At 36.9% G+C, this 14,344-nt stretch overlaps 1 protein-coding gene across 1 annotated transcript in view; it reads left to right on the top strand.

The window, feature by feature from the left end:
- The window catches only part of LOC150095284 (laminin subunit alpha-1-like), a 1,249,242-nt gene that overhangs the window by 851,986 nt on the left and 382,912 nt on the right, over positions 1-14,344 (top strand). The window contains exon 46 of the mRNA XM_090410638.1: positions 13,595-13,771. Coding sequence (XP_090266764.1) covers positions 13,595-13,771 — 177 coding nt within the window. The remainder of the gene's footprint in view (positions 1-13,594; positions 13,772-14,344) is intronic.

A 14,344-nucleotide genomic window follows, 5' to 3' on the forward strand; every position in this document is an offset into this window, starting at 1 on the left:
GGCCTGTTGCATAAACTGGAGAATATCGATCTGGAATATAAACTCTTTACTTGGATCAGGGGATGGTTGACAGACTGATATCAAAAAGTAGTATACAGTGGGTGTGAATCTGCCAGATGTAAGAAGTGATCAGTGGTGTACTGGTGTCGAGGCTAGCTGGTGACAAGATGTACTGTCAGAGAGCTCCTGGAAGATTTATGATTTTTGTTGATTTATTAAATATTTTGTTAGATTTAATTGTGTAATTTTAGTATATTATTGTAGTTTTATTAGTATAGTTAGTGTACAAAAGTGTTTTATAACATAATCTATGTCGGGAAGTCGCCGCTAGAGGGATTCGTAGTGTTCGTTAAAGCTCCTGATAAGATAAGCATTATTTTCAGTTATTGTTGATAAATTTACTTTAATATTGCGTAGTTTTGTTTGCCTTGCGTATCTTAGTGCATCTGTTTGTGTGTTATTGGCGTTTATAATTTATTTGTGTGTTATTGGCGTTTATAATTTATAATTTGATAAAATACGTTACTAGTAAGTATGGCTCCTGTACAATGGAAAATGGCGGCCAGTAATGATGGTTTGCCATCTTCTTTCAAGAACGGTAATGTAAAGGAGATGATTCAGTGTACTATCTGCGAAACGTACGCTTTGCAGAGTGCGGTCAGAGTGTGGTTAGATGATGATAAAGGAGTGAATGTGTGTAGAAAATGTAGGGAGAATGAGGAATTGAAGTTTATTTCGGATCGTGAGTGTGATATTTTTGTCAAACTTCAGAATGAAGAAAATAGAGATATGACAAGAAACATCGAGGTTGTATCAAAGAATTGTGAGAGTGTGAATGTAGAAAGTGTGAATGATAGTATTAATGGTTTTACAGAGAATAAAAAAGATGAGATAGATGCAATGAGTGAGATCGCATTGTTGAATGGTGCGATAGAAAGGGCAAAACAGCAGCTAGAGCGTATGAGCAAAAGTCGACTGAATGAACCAGCCATTAATAAAAAGTATGACAGGAAAAATAGGCGTATGAGTGTGAACATGAACAAAATGAACGATGGAGTGCTATATGGAGACTCGTTAGTATGAGGTGTGTTAGTAGAGGATTTGACAAAATCGTACCAACCTAGTGCGACCATAAAGGATGTAACTGAGTCTATTAGAGAGCAAAAGGAAAGGGTGAAAGAAATGATTGTTGTGGTAGGTATGAATGATCTGAAAGGAGATAAAATGAAAATGATAGAAGACCTGAATGAATTGTTTGAGGTAGCAAAAGAAAAGAGTGAGAGAGTTAGAATCATTAGTCTTTTGCCACGGTATGACAGTGAAATGTTTAAAAGGAGTGCTATAATTGCGAAAGACTTTATGTGTGTGGGTTATGTATGACGAGTGGTGTGCAATTTGTGGATCTGTGGAGTGAGTTCGATGGGCGAAAGGATCTATATTAGATGGATGGCTTGCATTTGAATGGTTACGGTGTAAGGAGACTTGAGAAAGTGTTGCTGAATGTAGTGGATGTGCAAATTCAGGGAAACTAGATTTATTAAGGGGGGGGGGGTAAATATACAGTCCTCAGGGAGGCAGTTGAATGTATGAATGAATATAATATGCCCGAGCGAATAAGGACAACAAATCAGAGTGGGATAGTTAATATAAGGCATCAAGGGGTAGGATTGGGGCTAATGGGGGTCTTAAATTCATGTACACTAATGCTAGGAGTATTAGGAACAAGAAGGAAGAGTTTTTGGCCATGGTTGGCACTTCCAGACCACAGGTTATTGGTATTAGTGAATCATGGCTGACTGTAGATGATATAGCTAGTGGGATTGAATGTGATGGGTATAGTGTGTTCAGGAGTGACAGGGAGAATGAAATGGGGGGAGGAGTATTGTTGATGATAGCTGATGAACTACAGCCAAGGAGAATAGAAGTTGAATTGCAGGATAGAGAAAAGAGCACATTTCAGGCCATTTGGTGTGAGATTGTGGCTAGCAGAACTAAATATACAATTGGGTGCTGCTATAGACTAGGTGATGGAAAAGATGGTGGTGACAGTATGCACAAGCAAATAGAAGAAATGAGTGGAAGGAGGGTAATTATTATGGAAGATTTCAACTAGGGTCGCATTGATTGGATTGAGGAGAGGACACACGGGAGGAAGGAATTGAATTTTATGCAGTTATTAAGGGATAATTATCTGTGACAGCATGGAAAATACTAAGGGTCAGAGAGTGCTTGACCTAGTAATTACATCTGAGGATTTGGCTGTAACAAATATGACCACATTGCCACCAATTGGTGAGAGTGATCATAGGGACTTGACTTGGGAGGTGGCTAAAGGTGTGGAATTTTCAATTAAGACAGAGTACATGTGGAATTATCGGGCTGGAAAGTATGACAAGCTTAGGAGTTTGATTGGTTCAGTACCATGCCATGTACAACTGCAAGGACTAGAAGTTGATAGCGCATGGGAGGCAGTTAAGAAGTGTTTGCATGAAGCGATGGCTGACTGTATACCTAGAGTCCGAATAATAAATCAAGTAGGGGTTAAACGGATGAATAACAACAATAAGTTTGAGCTGCAAAAAAAGAAACAACTATGGAGGGAAATTAAGGAGAAAGGTGACCGGCAGGCACACGAACGGTATAAAGCACAGGCCAGAAGGGTAACGAGTGTAGTAAGAAAAGCAAAAAGGATTACGAAAGAACATTGGCCATGCAGGCTAAAGAGAATCCTAAACAGTTTTTTAGATATTTAGCAAGTAAAAGGAAAAATGTACATGGCAGAATGATTTTAAAGAATGCCGATGGTAGGGAGGTAACTGAATCATTTGATATAGTTGAGTTACTGAATGAGCACTTTGCAAGAATATATCATCCAGGTGGTGACATTGCAGAAACGAATAAACCAGTAGATTATATGGGAATTGTGGTGAATGAAGTGGAGGTGAGTAGTCTATTGCATAACCTGAATGTTAATACATCTGTGGGATTGGATGGTATACCAGCTCGTGTTGCGAGAAGCAGCTAAAGAATTGTCAGTACCCTTGACCATTTTGTTTAATTTGAGTCTCGGGTCTGGGTTAGTACCGAGGGGGAAATAGTTCCACTGCATAAAGGTGGTTCCAAGACTGCTGTTGTAAATTACCAACTGATTAGCATATCAGGAATCATTATCAAGGTCTTAGAGAAATTAGTCAAGAAAAGAATACAGGATTGGATAGATGAAAATGGGATATTGTATGGGGACAACATGGTTTTGTGAAGGGTAGATCATGCCACAGTAACTTGCTCACGTTTTATAACACAGTGACGGCTGAACTGGATAGGGGTAATGGGTTTACAGTGATACTACTGGACCTTGCCAAGGCCTTTGACAGGATACCACATGGAACCCTAATCAGTAAACTGGAGCAGATTGGGATAGATATAGGGTTGGTGAGATGGATAGGAGGGTAGTTGAAGGAGAGATACCAGAGAGTGGTTTATTTAGGAGTGGAGTCTAAAAGATGGCTTGTGACTAGTGGTGTGCCCCAGGGCTCTGTTCTTGGACCACTGCTTTTCAATTTGTTCATCAATGATATAGGAAAGGATTTGAGAGGAAGTGTTCACTTGTTTGCTGATGATGCAAAGTTGGGTAGAGCAATTGCGAGTGCACAGGATGTCAAAATTTTACAGGATGATTTGGATAGTTTGGAGGACTGGGCTAGGAAAAATGGATGTCAATTTAATGTGGCAAAGTGTAAGGTTATGCACTTTAGGGTGAAAAGAATAGCAGCAGTATATCGCATTGGTGGAACCGTACTCCAGGAGATTGATGAGGTTAGGGATTTGGGAGTGTTGGTGGATAGGGAATTGAAGTTTAGGGGACACATTGCAAAAGTGACTAAATCAGCTCATCAAATCACTTGGCTTCTGAAAAGTACTTTAACATGCAGAGACAAACAAGTTGTTGTTCCTCTGTATCGAGCCTTGATAAGACCCCATCTGGACTACTGTGCCCAGTTATGGGCACCAGGGTTTCTTCGTGATGGGGAGGAAGTGGAGAGGATCCAGAGATGAGTGACCAAGATGATAGCAGGTCTGGAATGAACCTTATGAGAATAGGTTGAAGATTTGTGGGTTGCAGAAATTGGACGATAGGCAAAGGAGGGGTGATATGATTGAGACATTCGTATTACTGAAGGGTTTTTATAAGATTGATCCAGAAGATATTTTTGAAAATATGAGTGGTGGTGGGAGGACCAGGGGCCATGCATGGAAGCTGGGCAAGAGCGTGGTTGAGAAGGGTGTTAGAGCTAGGTTTTTTACTTGGAGAGTGGTGAATGAGTTGAATAAGCTTCCAGAGGCTGTTGTGGGTGCTACGACCGTGAATGAGTTCAAGGCAAGGTATGATAGATACCGTGTCAATGTCGAATAGTTGTTCTTGACATGATGTTAGGGCCTCCCTTGATGAGTCTGTCGACTCCTTGGAGTTGCCTGGAACAACAATAATAATAATAATAGTACCTCAAGGTTTAGTCTATAGGCCATTATTGTGTAATCTATACATTAATGACATCAGGAAGGATCTAACATCATATGTGCAATTGTTTGCCGATGATGCAAAGAGAGGCAGGGCAGTCAGGGATGATATTTATATTCAGTGATTACAAAATGATTTGAGTAAACCGGAAATTTGGGCAAACTAAAATGGACATCATATTCCTCAAATTTAGATTGGCTATAAACACAACTTCTTATATGGCACAAAGCATCTTGCCCATGGGGTGTTCACTGACTTCTTTCCATGCATAATTTTTGCAAACAAAGGAATGTATGATAGTTCCATTAATGGTGCAAAAACTGATGTGTCTAACTACCAACTTAACATTATCTCTGGTGTGGTAGTGAAGATTTTAGAGAAGTTGGTAAGGACTCGTGTAAGAAACGGTAGTAAAACAAGCTATACAAGCTACTCTACAGAGAGCAGCGTGGGTTTACTAAAGAAAAGTCCTGTTTTAGCAATTTGCTCATATTTTACAATATTATGCCTGAGTTGGATAAAGGGAATCGATACACTATGATAATGTTAGGTTTTTGCAAGGCATTTTATAGGATACCACATGAAAGACTGTTGCATAAAACTGGAGAATATGGGATTGGAATATAAACTCTTGACTTAGATCAGGGGGGAATGGTTGACAGACTGATATCAAAAAGTGGTATACAGTGGATATGAATCTGCCAGATTTAAGGTAACCAGTGGTGTACCTCAGGGTTCAGTCCTTGGGCCATTATTGTTCAATCTATACATTAATGACATCAGGCAGGGTCTAAATTCAGGTGTGCAATTGTTTGCTGATGATGCAAAGATAGGTGGGGAAATCAAGGATGCTGCTGATCTTCAGCACCTACTTTATCCAGCGACATATTATATTAGCTGGGTTATGCTACAAGAAAATGAGGAGGCAAGTGATCTTGGCATATTTTTGGATAGGAATTTGGAGTTCAAACGTCGCATAGCAAAAGTTGCAAATACAACTCAGAGGATAATTGCGAAGTTGAAACAAAAATTGGCATGTAAGGATAAGAAAATCATTTTGCCTCTTTATAAGGCTTTGATAAGACCACACCTGGATTATTGTGTGCAGATTTGGTCAGGGGTTCCAATGAGATAAAGAAGCTGTGGAAAGGATGCAATGAAGAATTATAAAGATCATATCTGGATTATGGGATTTAGATTATGAGGACAGATTACAAGTATATGGATTGCTGACTCTGGTTAACAGGAGAAAGAGGAGTGATATGATAGAGGTCTGCAAACTTTTGAATGGGTGTTATAGGATATCATCTGATTATATTTTTCATTTGGAAGGTGGGGAGAGAACACAGGGGCATCCATGGAAGTTAAGTTTGTTCACAGTCAAGAAAGGGGTAAGAGTAAGGTTTTTCTCCCAGAGAGCAGTGAGTGAGTGGAATAGTTTGCCTCTAGGGGTAGTGAGTGCATCTAGTGTGAACGAACTTAAGGGAAGGTATGGCAGCTGGTTTGGATGATTTATAGCCTCCCTCAATGAGTCCTTGACTCCCTCGAGGTCTCAGATAATAATAATAATAATTGAAAGCTCAGTTATAGAAGGGTAGATAATTGAAAGATTACTGTACTGTGCATCCCATTGTTTCCTACCAAATTTCAGAATCTTACACTTTACAACATTGAGCTGACAATTCTATACTGTTGCCCACTCATACAACCTATTCAAGTCTTCCTGCAAAGCTGCAACATCTGCTCAATTCCTTATTACTCTCCCCCAATTTGGCATCATCTGCAAAGAATTGTATATCACCAGTTAAACCCATTCCATTATCATTAATATACAAATTAAATAACAATGGTCCCACAACAAACCTCTGTGGCACACCACTAGTGACTTTCCTCTTCTGGAATTCTGCACCCCCTGAGAACTAGTTTCCTATCCAACTCACTAATCTTCATCTAATCCCAACCTCTCCAGTATAATTACCAACTTGTGGTGTGGCAGTCTATGTATAATCACTCTGGATTAGAATAGTTGTAGAAAGTTTTTTTCACTGTTATAAATTAAATTAAAAATGCTAAGAAATTATATTCTTGTTTAATCATTTATCCTTTACTTACACCAAGTGTAAGTAAATAAAGTTTGTGTTTGAAAGTGCAAACTTTGCTTGCACTTTTGCATGCTTTGCAAAATACAAGACTCGAGAGAAATGCAAATCTAAGAACAAGGACTCCTCAGATTCCTCAGAATTTACAGAAAACTAGTTCAATAGATGGATGGAAGTGCAATCAATAACTAGATTTAAATTAATCAATGCAAACCATTGGCCTAGCCTTCCATTAAAATCTATAATGGTTAATATCACTGTACCAAACATTAGCGGTTTAATGTTTTTTTTCTCTACTGGTCTTTCAGTAAGAACAGAGTGAGAGGTGTTGCCTTATTACTTTCTCCACCAATTCTGAATACCTTTAGTAATCTTCAATGTGATGCAGAGGGATTCATTATTGCCATTGACAGGAGATGGAAGGGGAAGACCTTTTTCCTTGTGGGAATTTACTCACCACACATTCCCAGGGAGTGAATCACCTTCCTTTCAGCCTTAGAGCTGTACCTTTATGGCACATCCGACATCATTATTTTATGGAACTGAATAGAATGTTAAAATTGGATAGGAAATGTCAGAATTAGAGAGCTAAAGAACTGCTGCAGGAATATGAACCTTGTTGAAAAATTTGAGTGACACAGAAGTTAGTTGGCTAGGTCCAACAGCCAAGACATGCCTGGACAGGATTTACCTATCCACAAATCTATGGAATGAAGTTAACTACATGTGACAGATCAATTTAACACAAAGTACCACATAACAGATCATAAACATGTCTTAATCAACCAGGATAGACATTCTGGTTGGACAGGAGATGACAGGAATGAAGACTGACCTGAGTATGGTGAATGAAGAGATTAGGATGCCAGAGATGTTGGCTTGTGCAAGGAGAATGAGAGCATGTTTGAGAGAAGAGCATCAGAGAGCAAGGGAGAGAGAGAGAGAGAGAGAGGAAGGCAAGAGAATGGGAGAGACATGTAGGAGAAGCAATTGAAGAAAGTCAAGAGAGTGTGGAATTAATGTATAAAGAGATGAGAGGAAGGAGAGAAAGGGGAAGAGATTGGGAGGGAGGTAGATGATTAGAAGCAGAAAGAGTCAGAAATGTCTGCAAGGGAAGGATGAATGAATTTTTTCAGAGTATCATATACTCCAAAATTCGATCATTTGGAGTGTGCAGAGTAGAGAGCCAGAGGAGTGCTTGCCAAGGAGAATGATGCAGAATATGGCAGTTGTATTGAAGAGGGAAAGAGGGATGAAAATATAGAGGAAATGACAGTAATGGTTGGTATGAATCACCTGAGAGGTAGTATGAATCGTAGTGCAAAATTTGAGGTGGTTGTTGGAATAGTGCAGCAGAAATGTGTCTGAAGAAGGACAGCGAGCACCATGAGTATGAATGATGATGTGGAGTGTTGGAGAAGAGCAGTGATAATGAATGAGATGATAGGAGAATGTGTAGCAAGAGCTGTTTGGATAAACTAAAGCTGCATGGAGGGGTGGATTACATTTGAACTGGAGGATGCAGGCATTTCGAGATACTGTTATTTCTGAGTAAGTGAATGTGTCGGCAACAAAACTGGAATTGCAAGGGTGGAAAATAGTAGGGATGGCTCATGTTGGAATAGTGACTTGGCAGACAGAGTCAGGTGGAGTATGAGGGGAATAATAATGGCCATAAGAATATTGTCAGGACACTAATTTTTCTGTATATAAATGCCAGGAGCATTATGAATAAAGGGAATGAATTTGTGGCATTGATTGACTTTCTCTCTAAAGATGATTGTTAGTATCAGTGAAACTTGGTTAACAAAGGAGGATGTTCTAACAGAGATAGAAATCAAAGGGTATAGCTTATTTTGCAAGGAGGAGGTAAATGTGGTGGTGGAGTGTTACTCATGATAAGAGATGAATTTTGTGCTCTCAGAATGGAGACTCTCAGTGTTCTCATGTTTATAAGAAATAACACTAATGACTTAGAGTATGTGGTGTGAATTAGATGTTTATAAGACAAGATATTTAGTGGGATATTGCTATAGACTAGGGAATATAGCTAGTAGTGAGCATGAAATGTTTAGGCAAATTAATTTGGGCAAGTATAAAGTGAGTGATCATTATGGGTGGACTTCAATTATAACAATATAATCTGAGCAGACGAGGTAGCATGCACTACAAAAGATATAGCATTTTTGGATTTCTTGATGGACAACTGTTTAAGGCAGCATGCACAGTGAAGGGAATGCAAAGATTAAGAGATTTAGATTTGGTGATAGGATCAGATCATTTGATTTTTTGACTGAGCTATCATACTTATGTGAGAGTGAAAATGTGGCCTTGACTTACAGGATGAATAGGAATTTAGAGGTAACATCGCATAAGGAACTTATTTGGAATGGCAGGCAATTGTCATAGACTTAGAAACCAGCTTGCAGCAGTGCAATGGATGAAAGAATTTGAAGGGAGAGAGGTCAATAGTGCATTGGAGATACTTAAGAAAAAATTGATGACAGAAGTGTCAGATTGTATACCTCAAGTGCAGAAGATAAAGCAGTCTGTAGTCAAATGGATGACGAAAAAATCAAAAAGAGACTGCAGACGAAAAAGAGATTATGGAAGACATAAATAGAGAGAGGTGGAGAATATTTTCATGAGGAATATAAGGCTTAGGCTAGGAAAGTGACTAGTATTGTTGGAAAAGAAATATTAGAATATGAGAAAAGACTAGTGCTGTAATCCTAAGAGAATCGGAACCAGGTGACCAATGCAGATGACGTAATTTGGCTGTTTAATGATCACTTTATTAGATTACTAAATCACTTTAGGAATTGACAATGTACATAAGAATATAAATTAAATTACACTTTAATAAATATTTCCGATATTTTGGCCATCTTCAAAAGGAACTTACAAAAAAGGCACGTGCACGTGGGCACTACAACATGGTAACTGAGAATGAAGTGAGGAAGCTATGTTCTCCTAACAATAGCTTCCTCACTTCATTCTCAGTTACTGTGTTGTAGTGTCTACGTGCACGTGCCTTTTTTGTAAGTTCCTTTTGAAGATGGCAACGTGATGTTGCCGAAATATCGGAAATATTTATTAAAGTGTAATTTAATTTATATTCTTATGTACATTGTCAATTCCTTAAGTGATTTAGTAATGCATAACCAATGTATAAGCTTGTCTACGAGAATCACTTTATTAGAGTGTTCCATCCTGGTTCAGCAGGCTTTTTTTTTTTTTTTTTTCCTAGAAGGATAAGGAGTCATGAAGTGTTAGAAGTGAATGAAGATCTATTCTAAATACTGAGTATTCTCAATGTCAATAAGGCAAGTGGACTGGATAGAATTTCCAGTGACTATGTGTTTTAAGGGAACATATTGTGGAACTGATTGTGCCATTAATTTGGCTGTTTTAGGAAAGTCTTGCAATGAGGTTACTGGAGAACACTGTCCAACCACAACGAGAACCTCAGCTGGCAATGTGCCAAGAAGAGTCAATTCATGTTGAAGAGGAGAAAGAAATAAGGCGATGTGTGAATTTATCACCAACACGCAAAATTATGTGCTTTATACATAAAATTTTCCAACTGTTGTACAATCAAAATAGTTACCACTTTAAAAACTACAATTTTCATAAAAGAAAAGCTAATTTTCCAATGTATAATAATAAATACTCATCTCATGAAACACATTGATCATCCTATTATCAGAATGATTCACCTTCATCTGTCATGTGCAGAAGTGTCTAGGGGTCTCGTATCTTTGGGTGCACAATAGAAGGGTAAGATAGTCATTGCATAAAGGTGATGATAGAATAAAGGTATTAAACTATAGGCCTTAGTAATAATATTTTTGGTTTTCAGATCAAGTGTCGATCAATTTTATTAACTTAACCAACTAGTTTTGCCAAACTTTAACTGTTGGTGTCTTCAGGGCACTTACATATAGACTGAAATGATCTCACAATTATGTGTAACTATAAAACTGACAAGAATAACTAAAAAACTGACTAGAATAATTACAAATAAAATAGTATCGAACGTGCGTGAAACACGTATCGCGTGTACAAGATTAGCTAGCTGTTGCTACTAAGGAACTTTCTGTAGTTTGTATTAAAGTTCATTTCTTTTGTTTTTAAAGATTTGATTAGGGTTTTTTATATCTCTGGGAGTATTAGGCCTTGATTTCTGTTAAGGTTGACAGTAGAACTTGCGACTGTGGCTGCTTCTTTGAAAATTCTTGAATGGTAATGTTCCTCTAAGGGGAACAACTTTTGTCCCACTCGATGACATGGTTAGTTGTGGAGAAATGAGACAATAGGCCAGAAATGTCCTGTCTGTTGTTTTTGACATAGCCAATGTGCTCTTTTTGCCTGATTTCAAGGCTTCTCAAAGTCTGTCCGATGTAACTAGAGCCACACGAGCATGGAATATTATAAACTCCAGTATGTTTATAGACAGGATGGTTGTCTTTTGTAGATCGTAGTAGTTTACGAATAGATTCTATTGGTTTAAATGTTACTCTTATTTTGTGTTGTTTGAGGAGGCTAGTGAGCTTGTAGGAGATGCCACTTACAAACTGAATTGCAATAGTTTTTATATATTGAATATCTATCTTCTTGTTCTTTTTGTGGTGGTTCAGAGAAAAGGACTTTATTGACTAGTCTTCTTGGATAGCCGTTCAAGTACAGATTGTTGGAAAATAATGTTAACTCATCTTGAAGGGTCTCGTTGTCTGTTGTGATGCAAATCGCTCTTTTCTTTAACATGTGTACAATGCTGAGTTTATGTGAGATGTGGTGAGAGGAGCTGAAATGTAGGTAGCGACCTGTATTGGTCAGTTTTCTGTACACCGATAAATTTATACCATCAATTTGTTTTTTGATTAAGATGTCTAAAAACGATAGTTGTTTTTCTCTTTCAAGTTCCAGAGTAAATTTAATAGAATGATGGAAGGAGTTGATCATTTTGAGAAAATCATATAGGTCATCTTTGTTGTTGTTCCACACGATGAAGATATCGTCCACATATCTGAACCAAATTTTGGTTTGGGAATAATTTGGGATAGGATTTTACTTTCAAAGTCATCCATAAAGAGGTCAGCACATGAAGGTGAGAGTGGGCACCACTCTCTACTCCACTTTTCTAGGGCCATTGCTGTTTAACCTGTATGTTAATGATATTCGCAAAGATTTAGATTGTGATATTCAGTGGTTTGCAGATGATGCAAAGTTGAGAAGAACTGTGAGGGGTAGAGGAGATGTTGTGGCCTTGTAAGAATAGATTGAGTGAGTGATTGATTTCTGCCTATAATGTCTTCATTCCAAAATGTATAGCTTTGCACTTGGCAGAAGTGAACTGATATTCTCTGTCACTTTCCATATATTATCAATTTCCATATATGAAAATTTTCTATTTTTTCTATTTTTTTTTCATATTTTTCATATGAAAAATTTCCAATTTTTATATAACACCAATTTAAATTATCTTCAAAATATCCTGTAGAGATAATTATTATTATTATTGTTATTATTATTATTATTTGACATCTCCAGGGAGTCCAAGGCCTCATCGAGGGAGGGCACGCATAATCTTTCAGGTCTTGTCTGTATCTGCATTCAACTATGTATTTTGTCCTTTTTACTTTATCTCATATCAAACAGTATCAAGTTTATTTCTTGCATCACTCATATTTTTACATGGAATGGATTTAATTAATTAATTTTATTTATTTGATTTTTTAATAATGATCCCACACACATGAAAGGTCAAAAGACCTATCTTATAAAACAATAGTGACATATGCAGGAAGTGATTAAGGAGAAAGAAGAAATCTGTTAATATGTTTCTTAAACTGTTGAGAATTGTACTCATTCGAAAAATAGCATTGGGGACTGCTTTAAAGAACAAAGGTGGATGGAATGGAAGAAGATGACAAGGAGTTTGTTCTGTATGTTTGGATTTAACCAGCAGATCAGTTTACTCATGGAAGCAACCTATATAAGAGATGCAGAAACAGGGTACCTATTTGGAAGTTACTGATGGAAATCTGTGTGAGAGAGGGATTACCTGTTAAACAGATTATCCTCTTCTATATGTCATCAAGAATTTTTAGGGAGTTTTGAGTGTACTACCCCAAATGTGAGAACAGTATTCCAAGGTTGGCCAGAGCTGGAACTTATAAAGTGTTAGGAGTTAGCAAGAGCAGTAGTGTTTTTGAACAAAAAAGAACACGTTTTTTGTATGCTGAGGAGGCTATTGATGTAATATATTTGTGCCATGAAAAGCTGGATGTGACAGTCAGTCCAAAAAAGAGGAAACTGATCTTGAAAGGTTATGAGAACATTATCAAAAATAAGTTCTTATGATAGGACTGAGTTTTAATAGCATTGAAGTTCTCTAAGTTGCCTTCATTCCACTTGAGAATGATAAGATGATCAGTATTTAAGTCATTGGTTATGGAAGATCATGAGGCTTCAAAGATTTGAGCATTACAAATGATTGAAGCCTCAAGATCTTCCATAATTCTTCTACACTCATTGACAATAGTGTGTCTTCTTTGAATACCCTGTATCCATTATATTCTATTCCTTTAACAATATTCTCTTTGCTAACCAGTTGCTACTTATAATAATTATTTTTGGTCCCTTTGAATTTAGTAATGGAAGAACTCCTGACCATTATTTCTGATGATTCACAGATAATGTCATAATGTTTGTAGATGCTTATTCTCTAAACCATATTTCTAGATCTGGATTATTTGGTTCTTTGCCCATCTGGTACAACTGTGCAATGCTATTAAAATCTTCAGTAGGTAGGATTTCAAGAAAAATAAATAAAAATCCCTTTAATAACAAACAGTTAATAATAATATACTTTATTAATGAATGTTCAATGTTTTGATGGATATTTCTTTTTTCTCCTTTCATTTGAAATGTGAAGAGATTGCTTTTTGTTTTTCTTTTTCATGATTTACAGATGTTGCACAGTTACTTGTAAAGATTGTGGATGAACACCAAGAAGCTATTGAAAAACTGAATGCTACTCACGAAAAAATTGATAATATTATTCACAGAATCAATCAGGAGCTCTACCCCAGATTGGATTCATTAACTGCAGGATCATCTACAGGACTAGCCTATGTTGATCGAACAAGTGAGTAACTCAATAATTCTACAAATCATCACTGTTTGTTTTTCTTTCTATATTAGTAAGAAGATTTACTGTACCTTAGCATTAAAAATAAATGAGGGTATCCATCATTGTTACCAAAACTTGAAGGGCATTTTTTATAAATAGGAGACAATGGAGGATAACTTCAATAATGTAAATAACACTAATGAGTATTGTATATGAAAGTAGTCAAATCTTATTTGCTTCAGCTTCAGTAAGCTAGAAATATTTTATTTCAAAAAAATAATAACTTATATAAGAAGGAAACTTATTATGTAATGTTTTAGGTCATTTTTAGAATTATATTGGACATGTCAAACTGGATAAATAAAATAATGGCTGAAAAACAATGTGAATTCAGAAGTGTAAAAAACCATTTAATGCAATACTGAATTATACTATCCTTCAGAGTGATATGCTGAAGATCATTTCTGTACCAAAACAGATATACCTCCTTCATAACTTTTGAGAAGCATTTGATTCTGTCTTTAAAGGAATCTCAAGAAATTTAAAATAGTCTTAAGAAAACATTAGTCCAGACTCAAAACATTTAAA

Source organism: Typopeltis vanoorti, chromosome 20, assembly GCF_054136105.1.
Source record: "Typopeltis vanoorti isolate ZY-2024b chromosome 20, IOZ_Tvanoo_1.0, whole genome shotgun sequence".
NCBI lineage: Eukaryota > Metazoa > Arthropoda > Arachnida > Uropygi > Thelyphonidae > Typopeltis > Typopeltis vanoorti.